Genomic DNA, 22,886 nt, shown 5'->3' with positions numbered 1-22,886 from the left:
GCTTCTTGCATAAACTTCCCAAGCAGAACAGCTGCCAACAGCTTAGAAAAAGGGTTTCACATTCCTTTTCCATGCCAAAATGACAACAGGGGACACAGGGACAGAGGGATGTTTTCCAAGGGGTGTGAACTGCTGCTTTTTAGATGCTTATGTGTTCCACATGTCTGAGCGCTTCCCAGACACGTCCTGTGCACACACTGTGTTACCATCCCCGCACACAGACGGGCATCTGGAAGCACGGAGGGATGTTTTTGGAGGCCCACGTGGCAGTCTCATGCTTGACCCCTGTTGCTGTCAGTGGGAGTTTGGGCCCCAAACTTCCTTTTCTTGCCTTTGAAGCTCTGCTGAAGTGCACTGAGAGCCTGTAGGGGAGACAGACTCTGCATTCAGATAGCAGTTCCCAGCTTAACCCTTTCACCCCAAGCCTGTCCTCTCTCAGTGAGTAAAATAACGGGTATTTCTGTGTTCCGTTTCTTAATGACGCCATTTATGCGACAATTAATTTTCCTACACAATGAATAAATCAGTCCACTAAGGAGATTAAAACCCAGCCCTTCGATCTGCCCATCCCTCTTGGCCTCCTCCTCTCCTGGACTCAGACCACAGGGACAGCCCTGGAGCACTGAAGGAGCAATCACAGCCCCCACCCTTCCATCCACCCATAGAAAGGAAAAAGGCAACAGCAGCAGTAGAAATATGCGATCCTGGTGCCCTGGAATATTAGCAAGGAGCAAATGTTTGCATCCCTGCTGTGGCTTGCTTTATTTTCTAGATTTCACCTCCGCCAGCAGCTTAATCAGTGCAAATCAAATCACGCCTCCTGTTTACCGATCTCCAGAGTGCTGACACTGGCAAGCGGCTTATCTCAGCGTGGCAGGACTCAGCTCCTTCCTTGGGGGGTCAGACAGGAACTCAACAGAAGCTGCTTGTAGTGGGAGAGGGAGCATAAATCAGGGAGTGCTCTGCTGGCTCTGCTCCCAGCAGAGGTAACCAGCCCTAAGCGAGAGGCAATGCGGGGATGCCCGCGGGTGGATGAAGAACCTGGAAGCCAGGGTTTGGATTTGGGCTCAGTTCTTTGTAAGGTGGGCGTGTTGGCTGCAGTCACCGCGTGCTACCGCTGCTTCTACGCTGTCCTGCCCTCAGTTCCCATTTTGGCCGCGTGGTGCTTTGAGATGCGCCTGTAAAAGCACGGAATCACAGTGTCGAAGGGATTGGATTGGAAGGGAACCTTTGAGGATCGAGTCTGAGCCCGTGCTATAGCAGGATCCCTATAGGGAGGCAACAATAACACGATGTGCTGCTTCCTGTCCTTACTCAGCCCACAAGCACCGCCAACACGAGCGCTGTCAGCACCCGAGATAAACTCACACCGCTTTGCTTCCCATTGCCAGTGCGAGCCAGGGTAAAAGCAGGGCGGAGCGCCGAGTGGCCTCACACTCCTCTTAGCGTAGAGGTGCGAGCCCCCCAGGGGCTGCCCTACAACACCACGCCAAAAAAAGCCCGAGGGCTCGACTGAGCACCCTCGAAAGCAGGAGAAAGCGGCCCGAATCCCCGCTTTCCCGTAACTTTTCCACGTTGTAGTTAATCCGCAAAGTGAAAGCGTGCGGCTCAAGCTGAGAACGCAGAGATGTGCGCATCCATCCCCACCTCCCGCTTCGCTCCGTTGCGGTGGAGCCGGGCGGGGCGGAACGGGGCGGAGCGGGGCAGCCCCGGCGAGGCGTCGGGAGGGAGAACGGGGCGGAGGGCAGGGAGCGGGCTGGGCTTAGAGCTGAGGAGCCTCACCCCCTCCTTCTCCCGGCAGATCTTCCAATGGAGGCAGCTGGAGAACCTCTATTTCCGCGAGAAGAAGTTCTCGGTGGAGGTGCACGATCCGCGCAGGTGAGAACCGTACCGTGCCGTGCCGTGCCGAGCCGGGGGCTGCGGGGTTCAGTGGGATCACCTGGGGCTCGCTGCGCTTTGTAGCCAAACCACCCATAGGCTGGAGCCCTTCGGCAAGGCAGCGAGCCGGGGAACGTTCCCTCTGTCTCGGGTGGGTACATTCCCATTGTGTTCCCCCCCCAATTCCCCTCCCCGGCTCCCATCAGTGCTTTCTCCTTTCTCTCCCTTGTGGTCCCACCGCAGGGAGCAGGCTGCCGTGGTCCTACGGTGGCTACCGGAGATGGGTGCCAGATTCTGTACTCACAAGTTCCCTCGTAAATAAATATTCAGGAGTTCAGTGGAATGGCACCGTACCAGAGGTTGACGGGCAGGCTGGATGCGAGCCCATCAGTCCTTTTGGCACAGGACCCTATTATTTTGTTAGTTTGGAGACCTAAAATGGGAGAGAGCGAGTTCAAGTGACTGTGCTGCATGCAGTGCCTGCAGTCTGCACACCTACTCATTTGTGTCACTGGGTGGTTACTGCAGACAGTGACCAGTGTACAAATTCCTCTGTAAGTTACTGTCACTAAAGTCAACATTCCGCTTTTCAATTAGACATGCAAAAGGACTGACAGAAACTCTCTTCCTGGGCTGATTTGGTGCACTGCTGGTCGTGGTGTGTTTTGCTGATTGCTCGGCTGTGATCCTGTTTCACCTGTTTCCTGTGCCTATCTGTGTAGTAGTATCTGTACTTTTGTTAGGGGAATTTTACATGCAGTTTCTGTATGTATTTACCCTGCTGTGAACATGGTCACACTGCTATAACAGTGCCTGTATCCATACCATAGGTGTGTTATCTTAAAGCACAAACTGTAGTAAACCACTCAAACCAGATTGCAGCTCCAGGTCAGCAGAGCCTTGAAGCATCTGCTTAATATTAAGCATGTAAATAGTCGCATGAAATCTAGCAAAGTGAATTCCCAACGCTGAGAATATTCCGGGAGACCTTCCAGCAGTGGGAGCTGGGGGTGGTGTGCTCTGTTTCCCCTGATGCAGCAGAGAGAGGCATCGGGAACGTGGGCTGTGAGCAGCAAGGAGCCTCTGAACGCTGAGCTGGCCGCTTCCTGTAAGCAGTAATTCCAGGAGAGAGCAATCAGCCTTACAATGTTTGAGTTGTGATATTTGCAGCTCTGTGTCATGCATAAACTGTGACCACGCAGAGGAACTTCTCTTTCCAACTGTGTGTCATTTGTGTTTATTATGGTGATGGGAACTAATGACGCTGGAGAGCTTCTGCTTTTTATTCCACGACTCTTGTTTCCTTGAATCAACACCAGGAGGACAAAGCTCTGTCCTCTGTGAGCTGTTGTCTGCCTTTCTCACCATCAGTTTTTGGAGGCATAGTACCACCATTCATGTCAAACTGTTACTCTGGCTGTTTTGCAGCCAGCCACGTTGCAGCAGTGTGCTCTTAGGTTGTAATCAGTCTCCTGGCTGAGGGGGCGGACTCCTGTTTGGTGTATGGAAGCAGAGGAATAGCCACCACAGTGCTCTCTACATTCCTCACCGTGTAGCCAAACCAGAGCCTGAGTCAGCAAAGCCACACTGGCAGCCATGGGAGAGCAAGCACAGCTCCATGGTTGTGGCCGAGGCTGGGCAGCACAATGCATGTTTTTGAGCCTGCGGCTTCCTGTCCTGTGCAAGCCGCTTAACCTCTCTTCATCTCAGCTACTTATCCCTTAAAGGAGGGCAGTTGTGCATTTTAGTTTCAACAGGGTTAATTCCATTGCATGTCTGGAGGAAAGTTACAGAAAAAAGCACCCATGAGCCGTCTCTCATAGGCTCCCAAAGGCCAGCTACGAAAAGCAACTCAGCATCTGTGAGCAAGCATGCAGACTTCCTAACAGGATTCACAGATTGGACAGGAAACATGTAGAGATCCCAGAAAGAAAAAAGAATGTCAGAAACCACTGCTTTTAAGATGAGAAAATGAATGATTTGGAGAATATGCTTCTGAGAGTTCAGAACAAGTAACTGTGTGGACTGAAAGAGATGGCACCAGAATTAAGGCTCCAGCCTATGTGCCTGAGTGCCTCAGAACCTTATATGCCAGTGTGCTGCAGTGATGTGTGTACCTTCAATCAACGCAAAGCATTAAGAATACTCTCTCCAGCCTCAGCTCCAGAAGCACCTCATCCCAGCATTGCCTTCATTTGCTGTCCAGCAATGGGGGTGAGGCAGCCCTGCTCTCATCCTCACCACCACAACCATCAGCTTCCATCCTGCTGCACCCATGGAGAGTTTTCTCACAGCAATTACTCAGGACAGCAGGTTTCCTGCTGTGTTTGCATGGTGCAGGGTAGCATAGAAAGGGCTTAGCTGAGGGTAGTGCTGAAATGTGAGATCCTGATTTCTTAAGACCTTGCTTGCATTGGCTGTGGCTGTTTGCTCAGAGAAATTTCACTCCTATTTGTGGCTCTGCAAGCTGATACAATAAGACATTTTGCTGCACTGAAAAGTCCCTGACGCAAGAACTCATCGATTTCCCAAGCAGATCCTGGCCAGCAGTTCACTGTGCAGTTTTCCTTTCAGTCTTTGTTCTGTCCCATCTTCTTTTTACCTCCACCCTCACCTCCAGTTTTGGACAGCCATGCCTGAGAATAGGTGGGCAATGCAGATGTAGTGGGGAAACCAGTGCTTGTTAGCAGATTCATCTAATTTCAACCCCCCTGCCATGGGCAGGGTTACCAGCCACTAGACCAGGCTGCCCAGAGCTACATCCAGCCTGGCCTCGAATGCCTCCAGGGAGGATGCTGTGAGCTTGTGCAGTATTTATCCAGCAGCATGCCGGTGTCAAGGACTGTGCTGGCAAGGTTAGAGTTGAGGGATAGGAAAGAATAATCAGGCAGTTATGTACAGCTGTGAAAGCATGGGGAAACCTAACCTGTATTTTTTGTTAATATTTGAGGACAATTGGGAGTCCCAAAGAGGAAACACTTAGCTCTTATTTTTCCTGTTTTTATATTCTCTCAGCTAATCGCTGAGTAGCATTCTTCATTCCAGGACACCAGCAACCCTCTCCGAGCCTCACAGCTTCCAATACCACATGGCAAGTCCTACTCCTGCCATTTACAAGAGAGAAAATCAAGTTTTTTTCAAGAGTTTCTTCTGCATTCCCTAAAGCAGCCATTGATCCTGTGGCATTTTAGTTGTCATCAGGGTTCTAATATTTGAGACCCACCATCCAAGGCCAGAGGGGCTGGAAGGTGTGAGGACTTGGCCTCAGGTCTCAGCGTGTGATGAGACACACAGGATTCATCCTGGCTTGGCCAGGCATTAGTGACTCCCTTGGGACACGTAACAAGCCAGCATCAGATCATCTGAATACAGGATTCCAATTCAAACTAGATAAACTGGATAATCCTTACTGCTGGGACTTGGGAGCATTTTAACTTTTACTATTTAAAGTAAAGGCTTTCTTGACTTGAGTAGCAGTTTACCACTGTTCTCTAAGCATTTTCCCCTTCGGTGCAAGGGTGTATTCAGTGAAGATAATACCTTTCACTGTGAGGTCTGTGGTTGTAACCCAAACTCATTCTTTCCTCTTCTCTAGGGCATCTGTGACCCGAAGGACTTTTGGGCATAGTGGCATTGCTGTGCATACATGGTACGCCTGTCCAGCACTGATAAAGTCTATCTGGGCTATGGCCATTAGTCAACATCAGTTCTACCTGGACAGAAAGCAAAGCAAGGTAAGCATGTTGGAAGTGAGGAAACAGATATATTGTATGGGTGGGTTGTTCTTACTCCTCATGGTCTCAGCAAGGTCAAAGTGGCTCCTCTACTGCCCTCTGCTTCCACTTGAGATCAAAACAAGGCAAAATAACTCAAAATGCATGCTGTCTTTTGCTAGGCTAAAGGAATTTGTAGGGAATTCATGTCTGTGGGAGCAAGGCTTGAGGGGAAGGTTGTACTGAACTATGGCCAAATTGGAGAAGCCAAAGTTTGCAGACAGATAGGTTTGTGTCCCTGTCTGGATGATTTCCACAATGTCTTCTGGTTCTTGAACTCCTCTAAGTCCATTCAGAGTAGCTTCAGACTACACCTGCCTCTGAAATCACCTTGCTATCCCTTGCCTTTTACTGTTTTATTTTCACAGAAATGAAGAGTAGGGGATGTTATTAATTTCTCTCTCTTCATAGAATCTCACAGCAGATGAGGGGGCAGAATGCTGACAGCCTGGCCTTGCAAGCTACTGTCTTGCTGTGGTGCTATACAAAAGGCTGCTCAATACACAAAAGAAACCACCTTGAAACCGAAGGAGTGTGTGTTTTTCCTCAAATTCCTTTCATCAGCAGTAATTTTAGGCATACCCAGAGCAGCAGGAGATAGCTTTGATCACTTTAAGATCACTTTGAGACAGAAGAGAGACTTCTCATGCAGACATCCCTCTTCATATGAGCATGCTGTTGTAAAACTTTACAGATAAGATATTTTATTGAATGGGTACCCGTCCATGAACATGGACAAAATTGCAAGCTCACCCAATAGCAGATAAGATTTTCTGTCTCCTATTTCTATTCAGCACTACCAGAGCAATATATTACTCCCTCTGTTGCTCTCAATAAAACAACTCTGCAAACAAACAGGAGTTTATTTTCTTTTACTTTTAGCCAAATGGGTTGGCAGATCTAGCTGCAAGGTATTTAGGTCGCTAGTAACCAGTAAACAAAAGGAGATTCCCTGCTCCTCCTATTTCTTTGGTACAAAACTGGGTCTTTTAAATGCCCAGGACTTCCCTTCAGTCACTTCCTTTGTTGTTGGCAGATTGTGTTTCAATCTCATCTCCCCTCTCTCACACTCACACAGACAGCACCACCTACCAGCCCTCTTTGTCAATCTGTCACGTCCGTGGCTATGTCAGAGTGCTTTGTCACAATAATCCCCGTGGTCATGCTGTGGCTTTGAAGTTAAGGCACACAAATATTTTTGTCCCTTTTTCTTAAGGGAGCTGGTGTTTCAGTCTGTTGTCCTCATCTTTGACGTGACACTGCCAAGATTGATAGATCCATCAATTTTGAGTGATGTGCTCAATTCATCTCTCTGGTCACTTCAGGACACTATATGTGTGCTTTGCTTTTGAATACCAGTAAAGCGTTTGTTAGCGTGAGGCAATGTGAAATGTCTTTGTTTCAACTCTTAGGGGCTCAAGCAAACATTTCTTTGAGTTTCAGGTCATGTGGGTTTGCATCCCCTTAAATCTCAGTCTGTGCTTCAGATGAATTCTCAGCTTCAAAGCCCAACTTAGATACTCCTCGCTTTTATGTCCAAACTTGGCGTTTCACATAGTTTTGACAAAAGGAAAAAAAAAAAAACAATAAAAACAAACTGAGATGAAAAAGTCTGCTGGAACTGATCTCAACTGAGCTTTCACTTCAGTGCTTAAGTTTCTAAGCTTGAAATCTATGCTCATATAACTGGGCACCAGCTGGATTTGGATCTTCTGCACAGATCCACTGGAAAAGTCTATTCACTCGATTTTAAAATGAACTAAAATCATCTCACATTCATTTTGACCCTTTTGCAAGCAAGTAAGGTCCCCACTTTCTCTGCAGCTTCACACTGCATTGAACTGCTGCCAACTTGACAAGTTCCCAGCATCTCACTCCCTGCTGGCTCAGTATCTGCAGTCAAAGTGTAACACAGAGTCTGAAAAGATCCCCAGCTTTCTGAGTGAACATGTCACCGTGCAGAACTCCCGTCAGCTTTCTTTTTCTCAGTAGACAAATGTATCAGGACTCTAAGCCGTGTCTTTGCTCTGTTGACTGGGTTGAGTCAATCAAACGTTTGGCCCAGAAGCTTTGAAAATCTCCTTTTATGGAAATTTCCAGTAGCACATTCCTGCAAGCACAGGGCTCTTTGGCTCAGTGAACTGTCAGAAAATAGGCCCGTGCTTTCACTGAAACACCTGCAGCAAAACCCCATCACTGCAAGCAAGAAGGGAATAATTCATCCCTGGTGTCCATCTACTCTTGCTTTTCACTGATGGATTTTCCTTCACCCTCTGACCCTGTCAGAACGGCACTGGGGATCAGTTTGGCCCCGTGCTTTGAGATGACTCATGAATGAGCTTGTCTCCTCTGTGCAAATGAGACTTGGCAGGTTTGCACTAAGTGTTTTAAATTTTTTTTTTGCCTTGAGGGACTGCAAGGCCCAAGGGAGTGCTAATGGGATGTAATCTAGCTTTCCGCTATTGTGCTGTCGGTACAAAGTCTTGCACAGGCCTTGCACAAGCTGCTGCTCAGTGGCCTGTAGTAAATGAGCTGTTGGTCTGATTCTGCCGTTGATGAGTAGCTGTCCAAAGCACAAGAGCACCTGACGCTGATTGGTGTTGCTAAAGGCTGCAGGGATTGAGCAGCATGGAAAGTTCACCTAGTTTTCTTCAGGAGATGCTCCATCCCCACTTAGTGGCAGGGCTCTAAAACATCCCCCGTCAGCTTCAGCAGGTTTGGGCTGCACCCTCTGTGGTTCCTGCCCCACTGATCCGTAATCTGCTGTCTTTTGGTTTGCTTTTCTTCTGTCCAGGCTCCAGGGTTGTCAGGCTTTGGTCTTACCCTGCTATTTCATTTGTCCAATTTTGGGCATATTTCCAGCTGCTGCTGGCTCGGCTTGCCAACCAGGACCACAGCAAGCAGCTTCATTGCCTTCCTTTGGCAAATTGGTTAGTGCCTGGTCAAACAGGTAAGCCCTGAGCGTAATCTAATTTGCAGCCTGGAAATGAGTGGAAATAAACTGCAGCACTTCCCACTGTAATTATTCTACAAATACAGGAAAACTGTATCTTCATGGAGTGGGAGCATCGGATCTGTCTGTGCAGACTTGGGGTTTATAGCCCCTAGATATCTATTTCCTAGGTATCTACTGCAAATATTCAGTATAAGGGGTTAGGCTTGACCACTGTGGCTATTCCTGGGGTTACACAAAGTATACATAACCCTAAATAGCCATAGGATTATACAGCATATATGCATCTACAAAGAATAAATCACTAGCATGGAACAGCCTGAAGACTCATTGCCTCCAAAGATCTGGCATTGCAACAAGACAGAAGCAGGTCACGCTCAGGCTCCTTATCAAAACTCAGCAGGAGGAAATCTTGTTAGATAAAAGCAGTGACTTTCCTCTTCCAGAGACATTTGGAGAACATAGTACACAAACCTTGTCGCATCTCATTGCTGACCAGAAACCTGAGTTCAGGAAGCAGAAAGCATCCTACCCTTCTCCCTGGACTGAGTCTGGAGTCTGCTGGAAATGAAAGGTGTCTGCCTCGTTGTAGTATTAGTTTAAGGTGGTCAGTACTGGTTGCCTGATCTGCTGTGATACATTGGCAGGTAGTTCTGCCTTTGTGCTCATGTGAGTGGGTGAACATCCTTTGTTCTTAAGGTTGTGGAAATAAGCTTGTGAGGCATTCAGGTACCTCTGAATGGTAATAATGGAGCCTAGGAATACCCTACAGTACCAAATTATAATAATACTTGTATGGGTGCTTTCAGTACGAGGCTCTCCCAGTGCTGTCTTCATTTGCAGTCTTAAATTAATCTCAGAAACACAGTGTGCAACAGGGAGACATTTTACTTCCATTATTATTTCACTGATGTGCAAACAGAGGCAGAGAACAGCTAGGAACTTAAGCTGAAGTGTCTTTCCCAAAGCCCCACAGCAAATCAGTAACAGAGCCGAGAGTGGTGAGCATGCAGCCATCAGTTCACCTTTAGTTACAGTTAAAATGATCTCTCCTTGCTGAAGATGTGAAGGAATGCTGAAAACCCCATCAGAACAAGCTGTCCCTGCAGGTCCACCTGTTCAGAAAAAAAAGGTCTGGAAAATTATTGTGGGAACCAAAACACCATCATATGTAGAGTTCACCCTTTCAGTGGTGCTAGGGCTGTCACTGAAGGGCATTCCCCAGCAGCCTCAATCATTGTGCTTGATCCTCATGTTAAGCAAGCATCATGTTAAGATGCTGTCAGCAGCATGAACTGGAGATAGATGTCATGCTGGTAACACTGAGGTTTGTATTGCAGAGGCAAGGCAGACTCTAGGACTAGACGAGCCCAACCCTGCAGCCAGCTGCTGCACTCGTTTTATTGCTCAGTCCCTTGCACTGAAAGATTTCTGCCTCCATTGGCTCTGTGGGGCATAATGATATCTAAGCTCACAGCTTCAACAAAGGAAACTCAGGGATTATCTCACCTGAGCTGAGGGCATCATGTCCCAAGTTCTTCCTTAACAGATTGAAAAATGATGTCATCTAAGGAGATCAAGTCTTCCTCCCCTAAGTTAGTTTTTTGCATTATGCAGGTTTACTTTCCCCAGAGCATGATTAGATTCAGCACATTTGTGGTGCTGGGCAAAGTCTGACTTCTCGTCCTGGCACAGCCAGTTATTGAGCTGGGACTGGCTGTTTTCTTACTTGACTAACATTAATGCTTTGGAGAGTTCTCTCACTGCAGGTGCATTGTCTGCTGCTCTGGACCATAACCAGAACACGTTTTCCTGCTGGTATTTTCTTCCAGCTTCTCATGAAAGCCCATTTAAACCATGTCCTCATCTTGTTGGTCCAGAGCCCCTAGCAGATTTGGAAAAACCCTTCCTGGCTTCTTTCAGATACTAGAGGTGGTCATTGAGCTTATGCAGTAGCATTTCTGAAGGTTTCTTGTTGTATTTGGTAACGAAGCGAGTTTATACATAGTTTATTCGAGAAGGAAAAAATATCCATGGTAAAGCAGAGAAAATAACAAACAACAGGAAATGGTACCAGAATTGCACCCACTTATGAGTGTAAAAAGTGCAGTCCTGAATACAGTTCTGGATTGCTTCCATTCTTGCAATATAATCCTAGTTTGCTGTGGAGGTTTGTTTTCTGCCACAGTGATGTGACTTTTTGCTTCTAGAAGTGCTAGATCATGACTAACTCTTTTGTCCATGTCCAGTCCAAGATTCATGCTGCAAGAAGCCTGAGTGAGATTGCAATTGACCTGACCGAAACTGGAACGCTCAAGACCTCAAAGTTGGCCAATATGGGAAGTAAAGGGAAAATTATCAGCGGCAGCAGCGGGAGTCTTCTGTCATCAGGTAGGTCCTCCATCCTGTAGTTGGAAAGAATATGGTGGGAAGGGCTCTGGTCATAACAGAATGGGGAGCTGCCAGAAGCTGTACTGCAGAAGTGGAAATTATTTCCCTTTAGTCTTTCTGTCTGTCCAGGTGTAAGTCCATCTCTCAGCATATTGTCCCACATTCAACACAGGGCACAGCCTCGCTGTCCTTCATTACAGCTGCTCGTTTCCTCTTTGGACAGAGGAAGTCTCTCATTTCCTAGCTGAGATCTGGTCTCTCTTCTGTTATCACCCTGTGGCACCCAGCTCATCTCAGGCTGTTTGCTGCCCAAATCCAGTGTGTCCATGGAGCAGTTCCCAGTCTGCAGTGGGGAAGTGGTCAAGCAGCTGAACCCAGCTGAGGCTGGGAATTGGTGACATCCCTCAGCACTGTCAGGGCAGAGTGGCTTCTTCACATAGTGCACATCTTCCTTGCCTCCCTGTTGCAGGAATTTGCCAGGTGTCCCAGACCCAAAAGAGTTGTTCCTGAGCACTGTCCACCAAGTTAGTGCCAGGGACTTAGAGGTTTCTTTTTGTGCTTTAGAGCACCATCCTGTGTGAAGAAGACATAATCAGTGAAACAAAATCAAGGGAAGTTGATAAGGGAGAGAGATGGAACATCAGAATAGAAGGAACGAGAAAGGAGAGTCAGGTGCTTGTCTGTATTTCTTTGAGACTTTTCAGTCAGTCTGAACAGGTGAAGCTCTATATTGAACAGTGCTAAACACTCTAAGATTGATTGTTTGCACAACGCTTGAAACTGCCCAGGTGATAAGCTCTTCAGGAGGGCAGAGGTGCTGGTATCAGTATAATTAACAGTTCCAGTCAATTAAATGTCCTTTGCTAAGTGTTACATCAAGTTATCGAAATCAATTGTGATGAGGTGTGTAACAGCAAAGAATAACCTTCCTGTGCTTGCCAAGGGGAGAGTCCATCTAAGAATGCACACACTTTAAAACTTCACTCACCTTGATGCAGTAGATCAGCTTTTCATCACTGTACATCCTTCATGTCTCATAAAATCCAATCCACCTTCTCCTGCCTGGAAAATGTCAAGCAAGGGGTTAAAATGCTCAACACCTCCTGAGCTCTGGATTTGCTTGCTGTGCAATTCCTTGCCTTGCCTTCGAACAGAGATGCCTTTCTGCTCCTTAGGTCTTCCTGACACAGCACACAATTCACCATCTGTACCTCCCATCACTCAGGGGGCGATGCAGTAGCTGAGCAGCACCCAGACTTGTGTTAGGTTATCGGAGCTCTTTGGCATTTTTTTCCAGGTTTCCTAGAGGAAAGTAAATAATGTTAAGTACCCCAAGGAAGTTCTTAAGGTCTTTACAAGATCTCAGCCTCCCGGGCACCATTCCCAATTTTGTGAAAGCTGCTTGGTAGTAATCCTGTTTTCATGTTTATACACTAACTTTTAGCCTTCCTGGAAAAAAAAAACAAAACATGGAGCTCTGCTTCTGCTCTCACAATGGGAAAGAGCAGCAACAAAGTGAAAGACAGCAATAAATCAGGCCCAGAAAAGCTCTTGTGAGGCCAGCACCTGAGCAGGGCTGTACAGTCAGGAATCCCAAATGACCAGCTACCTTTACTTTCATTGTTTGTTTTTTTTGCTCTCTCCTCAAACACAATTTGGCTGAGACTCAGTAGAAGAGCAGTAACAACCAGGCCGATGCAGCTTTGCCACTGCTCAAATGAGTGATTTCTTCTGACCTGTGTAGGTGGATCAAATCTATGTGCTTAACTAGGACTGTGCAAAACTGTTGTCTTGTTTGAGGTGTTGTCAGTGGACCAGGCAGGCATGTTTCACTTCGTGGTCCTATATTCAGTTGCCTTCTAGGTCCTACCAGCTGTGGAGGCAGGATCCTAAAGTGTTAAGGAGCATTGCATGGCTTGCAGGTCTTATGTGCCTTTTGGAGATAGAAGCACATTTCTGTAGGTAGGGAAGAGTAGAGAGAAGCCATCTGCCATCAGAGGGCAGATCCCAGAGTATTGCAGGCCCTGGATGGTCACCCAGATTCCTCTGCTCCATGAGCTCCTTCACTCAAGCCTGGATGGCAGAGTGACCCAGCCCTACCCAACTGCATGGGATGGGGCATTCACTGCTTGTCCTGCTGGACACAGTCACTGGCTCCATCCCAGCCCTTGTGTTTCCTCCCATTGTGCCGACATTATCGGCACAAAGTCACAACAATGGTGGGTTATCGTGGTACAGCCTGTGTGTTGGAGAGAATAACTGCGAATGATTAAGTGGCCACAGTGGATTTTCATACTATAAATAACCTGAGTGACTTAAAATCACCAGGGCACAGCTGAATCTGTTTGCTGTTCCTGCCTGCACTTTGCTGCTGTTCTCTGCCCTTTTTTCCTGGAAATCACTTGTAGGAATTTCCTCTCTTCATCGTACTCCTCCTTTTCAGCAAGGGGCTGTCCCTGCCATGTCACTGCTATGTCCCTGCTGTTTGGAACATGCCAAAGTTGACATGTTTCCCCTGGATTTGCAGCAAGACTGCAAGGAAATAATGGCTGTTGTTTACAGCTGTCACACTCACTAGCCAAAATCTTCCTGTGCACCACATTGTAGTCGCTGCCTTGCATCACTTACAGTCTCAAGACACAGCAGAGAGGTAATGGAGCTTTCTGCTGGAGCAGTGACTTCCTGCGATCATAGCAATTCAGGACGAAAGCCTGAGCTCCTCTGTATTTCCCAGGCCCTCAGCATCATCCACTGTAGTTCTAAGTTTTATCCTTATTTCAGCTTTGAAGGGACTGCTCAAAATAGAGAGCTGCGAGGATTTAGCTCAGGGATCTTGTGAGCCATCTCTGAGAATGTAAAGCAAGATTTTCTCATGAATGAAAGCTCTGCTTTCAGACTGGCATGACCTGTGATCAAAACCAGCAGATAATTATTGGGATGAAATCAAGCAAGGTCTACTGTGGATTTTTTTTCTTACAGGAAGCAGTCCACGCAATAAGAGCTTTGCAGTGCTCCTAGCTAGCAAGGAATCCTGTTGTTGCTGGGTTATTGTTGGCCTGAACTGCAAACTGCCTCTTTCATAAAATAGAATCATAAAATCAGCATGATTGTAAATGGCCTCTGATTATCTAGTCCAAGAAGAAATTGTTCCTAATATCCAGTGTGAACCTTCCCTGACACAACTTAAGGCCTTTACTTCTTTTCCTCTCATTTCACTGGGCTGAGGAGAAGCCACAGAGGAAAATCTCTGCTTTAACTCAGCAGGTGTGACAGAGGCCCCTGGGCCCTGCTCCTCCAGCAGCAGCAGAGGTTTCCTGTATGTGGACCTGTTTGCATTCACAAATGCCACAACATGTAGACTGGACATGGCCCTTGCTGATCCATCCAGCAGGACTATGTCCTAGCAGTGCCGAGCTGATGATGAGTGTTGGAACAGATAACCAGCACCCAAACAGCCCCCAGCACAGCCCGTGAGCTGCCCGCAGGATGTCAGATCACATCCTGTGCTGAGCTGCACCAGCTGGGCTCCTGCATGCTGCACAGGATATCCTATGTGTCTGGCAGAGCTGGGAGAGAGTAACCGTCTGAGGTTGCTGGCTGCTGCATGCTGACATCCTGGTGCGGTGAGTCAGCCCAGGCTCTGGCATGGAGCAAATGAGGGGCTCCCTGCTCAGGGGACAGCTTGCTATGGGGATCTGGATGAAATGCCAGCAAACTGAAGCCAACAGGATGTAGCGTGGAGAGATTGCCATATTTAGATGTGTTTTTGTTGGAGGAGACTCACAAAATAGGAAAGAGATATCTCAATTCTCCTGCCTTGCTTCTTGGCCACCTTTTCCCCTCACAGATAACAGAACCAGGCCTCAGTTCCTTCTGCTCTTCAGCATTCTGTTTATCTTCCTCATTCATTTTCATCATTCACATTTACCCTTTTCCAAACTGATGCCACCCCACTGCAATAGGTTAGAGAATAAATTAGAGACAGTGAGTCACTGGTAGGGCTTTAACCTCCAAAACTCTGCCTCATGTTGCTGGTCTCCTTGTATTTCATAAGGTATAAAGCAAAGCTTGACTTGGAGCAGACACCTGTTAACTCTGCAAACCTGGATAAGCACAGCAGACCTTAGTCAGACCCACTGAGTATGTGAGTTGGTGTGTGTCCCTGTCAATGGCACCGTGAATCTCCTAATACCAGTCCATTGACTCTAGTGAAGAAACTGAGCAGTGTATTCTGCTGGAGGAGTGAGTTGAGCAGGGAGGACCATATTCTCCCCATTTCATAGCTTGTGTTCTTCTGAATGTTGCTGGAAGAAGTCACGTAGAGAGGCCAAGTGGCTATCAGAAGTTGTGTAGCACATCCACAAATTAATAGGATATTATGAATGTTCCAGTCACCGAGACCTATGTTCCACCCTGTGTGCTGAGGAGCCAGGAGCTATACAAACAGGACTGTTCTTTTTCAGGCTGATTTTTCTCCATTGATGATGCACTGGGAGCTGTGACTCAGTGAGCATCGTATTTAATAAGGCTGATGTAAGGTAGTATCTGCTTGGTTGGTTTGGTTTGTGCTGGTCTTTAATTATTTCTTTGATTGTTTTTATGGTCTTCTGATTTGTTCTGACATTTTGGGGTCAGTTACCACAGGGTTTAGAAGTGGGTCTGTGGCCACAGCCTTGCTTGAGGCTGGATTAATATATCTTTATAAATGAAGAGCTTCTGATGGGAGCTGCAAGCAGCCTAGTGGTAGAAAGAGTGCTGTTCTGTGTGTCTTTGCAGACATCTCACTCTGGTTTGATTCTCTTTTTTACCTGTGAGAATAAACAGAGTATCTAACCTCAAAAATCCAATAATAAACCCAAACCACTTCACTTTGTTCAGACAGAAACCCCAGCCCAGGCCTTCTCTTCAAGAAGTTCTGTAGCAAGATGGGAGTTGGCCTCTTCTCCCAGGTAACCAGGGGAGGTTTGGGTTGGATATTAGGAAGAAAATTGTTCTCAGAAAGAATGGTGAGGTATTGGCACAGGCTGCCCAGTGAGGTGATGGAGTCACTTTGTCTGGTGGTGTTCAAGAAACGTGTCGATGTGGCACTGAGGGCCATGGTTAGTGGGAATGGTGGGGATGGGTTGATGGTGATGATGATATGATCTTAGTGGTCTTTTCCAACCTTAATGATTCCATGATTCTGTGACTCCCGGATCTCCCCAAAACCCTTTGCGTTCAGGGAGCAGTGAGAAAAGTGTCCAAATGTGCATTTAGTTGACATTGCCCATTGATCACATCAGGGTTGAGGCTGTGTGGTTCTCAGGCAGGGTCAGCGCAGCTGGGGCAGATGCCTTGAACTGTCTGTGCTTGATTTGGGTCCGTACCAGCTCAGGCAGAAGCTGTTCATTTCCTTCTTGTCAGCACTCCCCAAATCAGGCGTCTGGGCAGCACTTCGACTATTCATGTGTTTTTAAATGTTTCAGCATCTTTGTAGCTGCTCTGGCAACCAGCAGTGCAAAAATGAACAGCTTTTAAAAATAAATCGGAGCCTGGTATGGAGGTAGGGAGCAGAGAGAGAGGAAGGAAAAAGGAAGAGCAGTTGAAAGGAAAACATAGATCATTGAGGTTGTCCTAAAAGGGAAAAAGAAAGAAAAAGAGAAAAAAAGTGAGGTTGAAACATCTGCTGGAATCATGAGCAACTTCTTTTACCAGGACTCAGCAGATTGTTGGCAATTAAGTGAAGAAATAAAGCAGTTCAACTGTGCTAGAACTGCTCACCAGGGTTGCTATTAAGAATTACTAAATGCTAGAAAGGGCTTCCCCTGCCAGTGTAAATACAGGCTCCTCTAGAAGATCCTGTGAAGTTATTGCAGTGCAGATGTATTCACAGTTTTATTGCTCTGTGGCTGCAAACAAACCCGTATGAAATGAGAGTGACCAGAGCAACTAAACAGACACATTGCTGTGAAATTGTTCTTCTCTGCCCAGCGATGCCCAACCTGGCTAACCCTCAGTGACCCCTTTTTCACCTTTTCTGCTCCAGGACAGCCCAATAAATGTTATAACAAATGGAAGGTGGCACTTTGCAGAATAAGCGCCAGCTGTCATCCTGTATGAAGACTGCAAAAAATGGTGATGGAAAAGATCTGTGAGATTTTCTGCTCCCTCTGGGCCATTGCAGAGCTATTTCATGGCACGGGCTGCCTTGAACCTCTTTTGGGTTTGCTTTAACAGTCTGCAGGAATATTAGCAATGAAAGATGAAGCTGAAAGCACAAATTTCATAACTGGTTCGCTGCCAAAACAAAGAGTTGTTCCCACTTTCCTTCTAGAGCTCTGTGAAATGGCAGCAACGCTCAGCAAGCTTTTGCTGAACATCTTCACTGTGTGCTCAGAGGCCAACCTGCAAATGCATCTAGACGCAACCCTTCACTCCCATCCTACACAGAGACCTTGATGTAGCATCACTTTGTATTTCACTCCTGCTTTCTCTGTGCCGTTGCTCGAGAGAGGTGGGGGGACAACCCCAGAGTCACCCTTGGACGCCAAGTACTGACATGGGGGGGGACACTGAGGACCTGAAGGAACCCTCTTGAAGTCATTGCTGTGTCACATTTTCTCTGTAGGCTCAAACCTACCTCCACAAGAAGTCCCTGAAGAGCTGGTCACAATCCAGCTGTCTAAACACAGGTGTCTTGCTTACCTATGTTTAGATGAGAGTATCCAGCTGCCAATTCAACAGTTTGTCTCACATCATGTGTCATATCCACCACCCTGTGGAAGGCACCTCAGATGCCTGATATGCAGGCAAATTCACAAGTTCATCATAAACTCATGTCCAAGCCCAGAGATGCATTAAAGAGAGTAAATGCTAACCACATCTTAAAAGGTCAGCCACTCAACTTGGGGACTTACAACTATATGCAACCAAAGCTCCTTCTTTTTTGAGATGCAAGAAGCTGGATAGGAAACTGATGTATCATCCCAAACAAACAGATGGAAAGTCAGGAATCCCATGAATAAGTTTCCCTAAAGAGCTGAAGTTATGAATTGTGTCATGACCTCTGATCAGGAGTCTGACTTAATCCTGGATTTGTACCAAGAGATACACATGGATGTTGGTGGAAGTTGCTGGGTAATCGCCACTAGAAGAGTCAAACCACTTGGACACCCAGTTCAAATATTCTGACCTACCTCTTCCCAAGCAGCAGCTACTATCCTGGAAAGACCTGAGGGTTGTTATTTGGTTTTGTTTTACAGCGTAGTGTGCTTTTTACAGGAATCTGGCTAGCTAATTTTATTCCATTACTCTGTTGGTTTTTGTTTCTTTTTGTAAAGCAGACTCTTTAAGTGGATTGAATTAAATGTTTACTACTAGAGTAATTACAGCCCTTAAAGAAGCCATCTGCACTGTAAAATGCTTTCTCCTAGGCTTACTCTCCCTAAAACGCTTCTCCAGGGCTTTGTGAAGCGTGCTGTTATTTGCTGGTGGGAAGTTTCATGGGAATGATTTTTAGTATTATTATTTTTTAGGATGTCTACAAGAATAATTTTGCAGCTTTTATTTTTTCTGGATAACGAACATCTTCGTCTATTCCTCTGTCCGGTCTCACTCTGTTAGTTTAAGCATTAAGAATTTGCTGTAAACAAACATGACTGTGTAACACCTGCTTCGTATCGTAGCCTGATTTCTTTCTGCACAGACCACATCCAGGCTTTGGTACAATTACAGGCATCCCAGATGTGTGTTCTGCTGTCAGCTGCCATAGTGAAGTCATTGTTTCTTGACAGGTTCCCAAGAGTCGGATAGTTCTCAATCTGCCAAGAAAGACATGCTGGCTGCACTGAAATCCAGGCAAGAAGCCTTGGAAGAGACGCTGCGCCAACGATTGGAAGAGCTGAAGAAACTGTGTCTCCGAGAAGCGGTAGGCAGTGGATCTTTTATAGCTCTTAACACTTGTTGCTTGTGTATTCTTATAGCGTGCTTTTTGTTTGGAGGTGGCAGTCATCGGAAGGATGACATCCAGGACTTTACTATCCTAAGCTAGCTACTGCTTAGGTCTCATGCACAGAAAGGAAGGTTTGCTTGTGCCACAGTTACAAGAGTTCACAGCCCAGTGCCTTCACTTTAACCCCAGCCCCATCCTCAGTGCAGCCACAAATGCTGTGCAATAACACCGTGCCTCACTGAGGCATAGGGCCAGCAGAAGGGAGCTATTTCCTCAGTGTGCTGCAATAGGGTTGGCCTGAGCCCATCTGTCAGTGCCTTGAGAGCTGTTAAAAAGTGTTATTTCTTTCTCTGGATGATCTGACAGAGGCAGTTGATGGACGCTTGGGGTTTGACCCAGTCTTGCAACCCTACAGCTCATCCATCAGCAGCCTGCAGCTGGAAGCATTTCCTCTCAGGCTGCCTTTAGTCCTGTCTGCTTTGCTGTGGGAATGGCCCAAACACAGGGAGAAGGAGGTGAACCGAGGGGGAAAAAGGGGTTAAAAGTGGGGGCATAATCAAATAAGCATGGCCAGAGCCATTCACAGCAGTGGCATCAGGTTACCTTAGGCCATCACCTCTCCAGTTACTTATTAATTCAGATTACATTTCAGGCCTGTGCCTGTGAATACTTCTCAGTTTATGGAAGCTGCGTGGTAGCCCATGTTCATTTTGTTCTGCTCCAGTTTTGTTGCTTTTACAGAAGACATTAACCCTTTCCCTTCTGCCCTGCTTTGTATTAAGTTCATGGTTATAAAGAAGATATCCTCAGGAACAGGTACATGAATCTGTGTCTTGATGCAGTGTGTAGAGCCCCATTGAAGCAGGGTGAATACATTACAGAAGAAAAGCTGAAAGAACTCCACAGGGCTGAAAGGGCAACTCAGAATGGGACACATGAGATGCTTCAACAGCGCCTCTTGCAAAAGGAGCTGTGCACATCTGCACAGAACTGTGCTACAGTCCCATTTTGCTGGGAAGTGCTTAGAGGAAGGATCTGAAAAGGCCAGACCCTTGTTTCCTAGTGACCTGAAAATAGTAGAAAGGAAAACCCCATTAGGGAGTGGGGGAGAGGCCAGGGCAGGCAGGGGCTGAGCTGTGCTCTCACATTGAGGTCAGCTGCTGTTCTTTGGGATTCAGATGATTTAGGTTACTCTGCCAGCTGGATCCTCTCAAGGCTGATGCTAAAGAACACAAAAGCCTTTTGTCCTTCATGGGGAGACTTTTGAGTACAAGGAGTTGAGCTGTTCTCAGAGTGAGGCTCTTGTATTTTTCTGTTGGCATTTGAATGCCTTTAATTCAGATATGCAGGACTATATTCTGTACTCCCCAAAAACCAACCACACAATGACAAGCATTACCTTCCATGTTGGCTTCCTGTGCTCCAGGTATTTCTCAGTTCTAGGGGTGGATTGTTTCAGATTTTGAACAAATCTTTGCAAATAACCCATCAGTCTGACAAAGCATCATCTAATATTGCTCCAAAGCTGCCCATGACATCACCTGGCCTTGGAAGGGTCTCTGATACATTAAGTGTTATCAGACAGGTAATGAGGTACCAGGCACTGGTTTTAGTGACTATTTGCGCTGCATTCCTCTCAGACACATCATGAATCAGGTGGGAACGTTCTTTGTGCAGGTCATAACCTGCATGGCTGTTGCCACTGGGACTTGCTGGCGCAGTGAAGGCTTCAGGTGTGTCATCTCCCTTGCAGAAGTAGCCCAGAAGAGAGAAGCTCTTCTTTTCCTGCTCACCCTGTAGCAGAGATGAAAGTGTGCGTGCTGCAATCTGTTCAGCCCCAAGCCCCAAGGGCTGGGCACCACCTACAAACCTGTGCTGGGCAGGCCACAGAATCTCTATTCATGCTCAGGTTAAAATAACTTTCCCCACCCTCAGCAACAGAGCCTGGACCACATTCTCAGGGCTGGGTGCTGTGTGTGTTTATCAGCCTGAGCTGAATCTGGTGTTAATGACCGCCTGTCATTTTAAAGTCACAATTCAGGAGCAGCAGTGTGCTTTGCACATGCCAGGACTCTGCTGCAGCGTTTCCCAGGTGTCTAACAGTGTTTCTGCTTGCAGGAGCTCACAGGAAAGCTGCCACGAGAATATCCCCTGGATCCTGGGGAGGAGCCACCCATTGTAAGGAGAAGAATAGGAACTGCCTTTAAACTGGATGAGCAGAAAATCCTGCCTAAGGGAGAGGTGAGATTTGACCTTCTCTTCCAGCTGCGTGTTCCCACTTCTGGTTGCTTCCACATCTGGTGTACATGGCATAGAAGCCATAATCTTCCTGTTTTAAATCCCTGTAGTTGGTCACAGTGCCTTTTTTATGAGCTGGCAGTGTGTCCAGGTAGTCAGTAGGGCCAATGGCATCAGGGCTTATAGCAGAAACAGTGTTCCCAGCAGGAACAGGGAAGTGATCATCCCTCTGTATTCAGTTCAGGTGAGGCTGCTCCTTGAGTACTGTGTTCAGTTTGGGGCTCCTTGCTACAAGAAAGATACGGAGGCCATGGAGCTTGTTCAGAGGAAGACAGTGGAGCTGTGAAGGGTCTGGAGCACAAGTCTTGTGGGGAGTGGCTGAGGGAACTAGAATTGTTCAGTCTGGGGAGGAGGAGGCTCAGGGAAGACCTTATTGCTCTCTACAACTGCCTGCAGTGTGACTGTGGTGAGGTGCAGGTTGGCCTAGCTAACAGTGGCAGGGCAAAAGGGAATGGCCTTAAGTTGCACCATGGGAGCTTCAGGTTGGACATTAGGAAAAACTTCTCTGAAAGTGTGGTCAAGTGCTAGAAAGGGGCTGCCCAGGGAGGTGGGGGAGTCACTGTCCCTGGAGGTGTTCAAGAAACACATAGATGTGGCACTGAGGGACACGGTTCATTGGGAGATACTGGTGAGAAGAAGATGGATGATTGCACTGGATGATCTTGGAGGTCTTTTCCAACCTTGGTGATTCTATGATATATATTTTTTGTTCATTGCCTTCAGAAAAGAGAAGCAGAGAGGGGATTGCTTGTCTTGGTCCAGAGGAAAGGTTAAACCCTCAGGGCTCAGCATTGGCTTTACTGGAAGCAACAGGAATAGCCATGGTGACCAACTGTAATGACCTGTGTGAGTAGGGAGCACATGGAAAGCCATCTGAGCCCTGCTGCTACCCTGCCTTGTTACCACAAACAGCAGCCTGCTTTCTGCTTCAGCAGTGATCTGAGCTCAGATCTCCCCTAGAAGGAAAGAAAAGCATCACAATTACACATCTTAGCCCTGCAATAGCAAGATAAAAGCATTTACCTCCCCAGTCCTTAAACAAAAGAGGCTCCGTCCCTACCTATAGGGAGCTGGATTTATGTTTTTTTCCAAGTTTGCTAGGGAGTGTTTGTTCTTTTCCCTTGCTCTCACAATGCGCTGGGTCAGTGCCCTGAACCGTGGCTGTGAAAACAGGCCTGCAGCAGCTGTAAGGCGGGCCCAGATTCACAGAAGAGCCATTGTCTGCAGGGACACATTTGTCTCAAGACACTTGTGTATATCCCAGTTTTGAGTTTCTTTTTCATTTCTGTAAGAGGAGAGTCTGGATCTGGTGTTACTGTGTGGTTTAAGGCGCAGTTCAGCCAGGGAATTAACTGTTGGTCGTTCTGTTGGCGTTTTTTCTTCTGCTGAAAAAAAAAATAAACAGCTGGAGCTCTTTAGTTTTGTTCTCAATGGAGCCTGGGAGAGGAATTCCACCAAAGTCAAATATTCATGAACTAGCACATTTAATTAAGCTTTTCAAAGGGAAGCACGGCTTAACTCAGTTCCTCCTAGAAGCCCTGCAGTCTGTTGGCTGCTCTGTTAAAACCTGATCCCTCATTTCCCCAGTTCTTCATTTCTGTTACGCAGTTTTTGGGGGCACTCTGTTAGGAATCTCTGCAGTGCAAAGCTAGGCTGAGCAGTG

The 22,886-nt window shown here is 47.0% G+C and overlaps 1 protein-coding gene across 11 annotated transcripts in view; it reads left to right on the top strand.

Moving 5' to 3' along the window:
• Positions 1-22,886, top strand: part of FRMD4A (FERM domain containing 4A) — a 326,160-nt gene that overhangs the window by 289,193 nt on the left and 14,081 nt on the right. For all 11 annotated transcript variants that reach the window (XM_085512404.1, XM_085512419.1, XM_015872977.3 and 8 more), the window contains 5 exons: positions 1,802-1,878; positions 5,474-5,612; positions 10,854-10,995; positions 18,768-18,901; positions 21,044-21,166. In XM_085512404.1, the coding sequence (XP_085368530.1) occupies positions 1,802-1,878; positions 5,474-5,612; positions 10,854-10,995; positions 18,768-18,901; positions 21,044-21,166 (615 nt within the window). The remainder of the gene's footprint in view (positions 1-1,801; positions 1,879-5,473; positions 5,613-10,853; positions 10,996-18,767; positions 18,902-21,043; positions 21,167-22,886) is intronic.

Source organism: Coturnix japonica, chromosome 1 (assembly GCF_054131305.1).
Source record: "Coturnix japonica strain WE chromosome 1, WE-NBRP24, whole genome shotgun sequence".
NCBI classification, from domain to species: Eukaryota; Metazoa; Chordata; class Aves; order Galliformes; family Phasianidae; genus Coturnix; species Coturnix japonica.
Note: the sequence above shows the minus strand (reverse complement) of the source record. Positions and strands in the feature narration are given on the sequence as shown.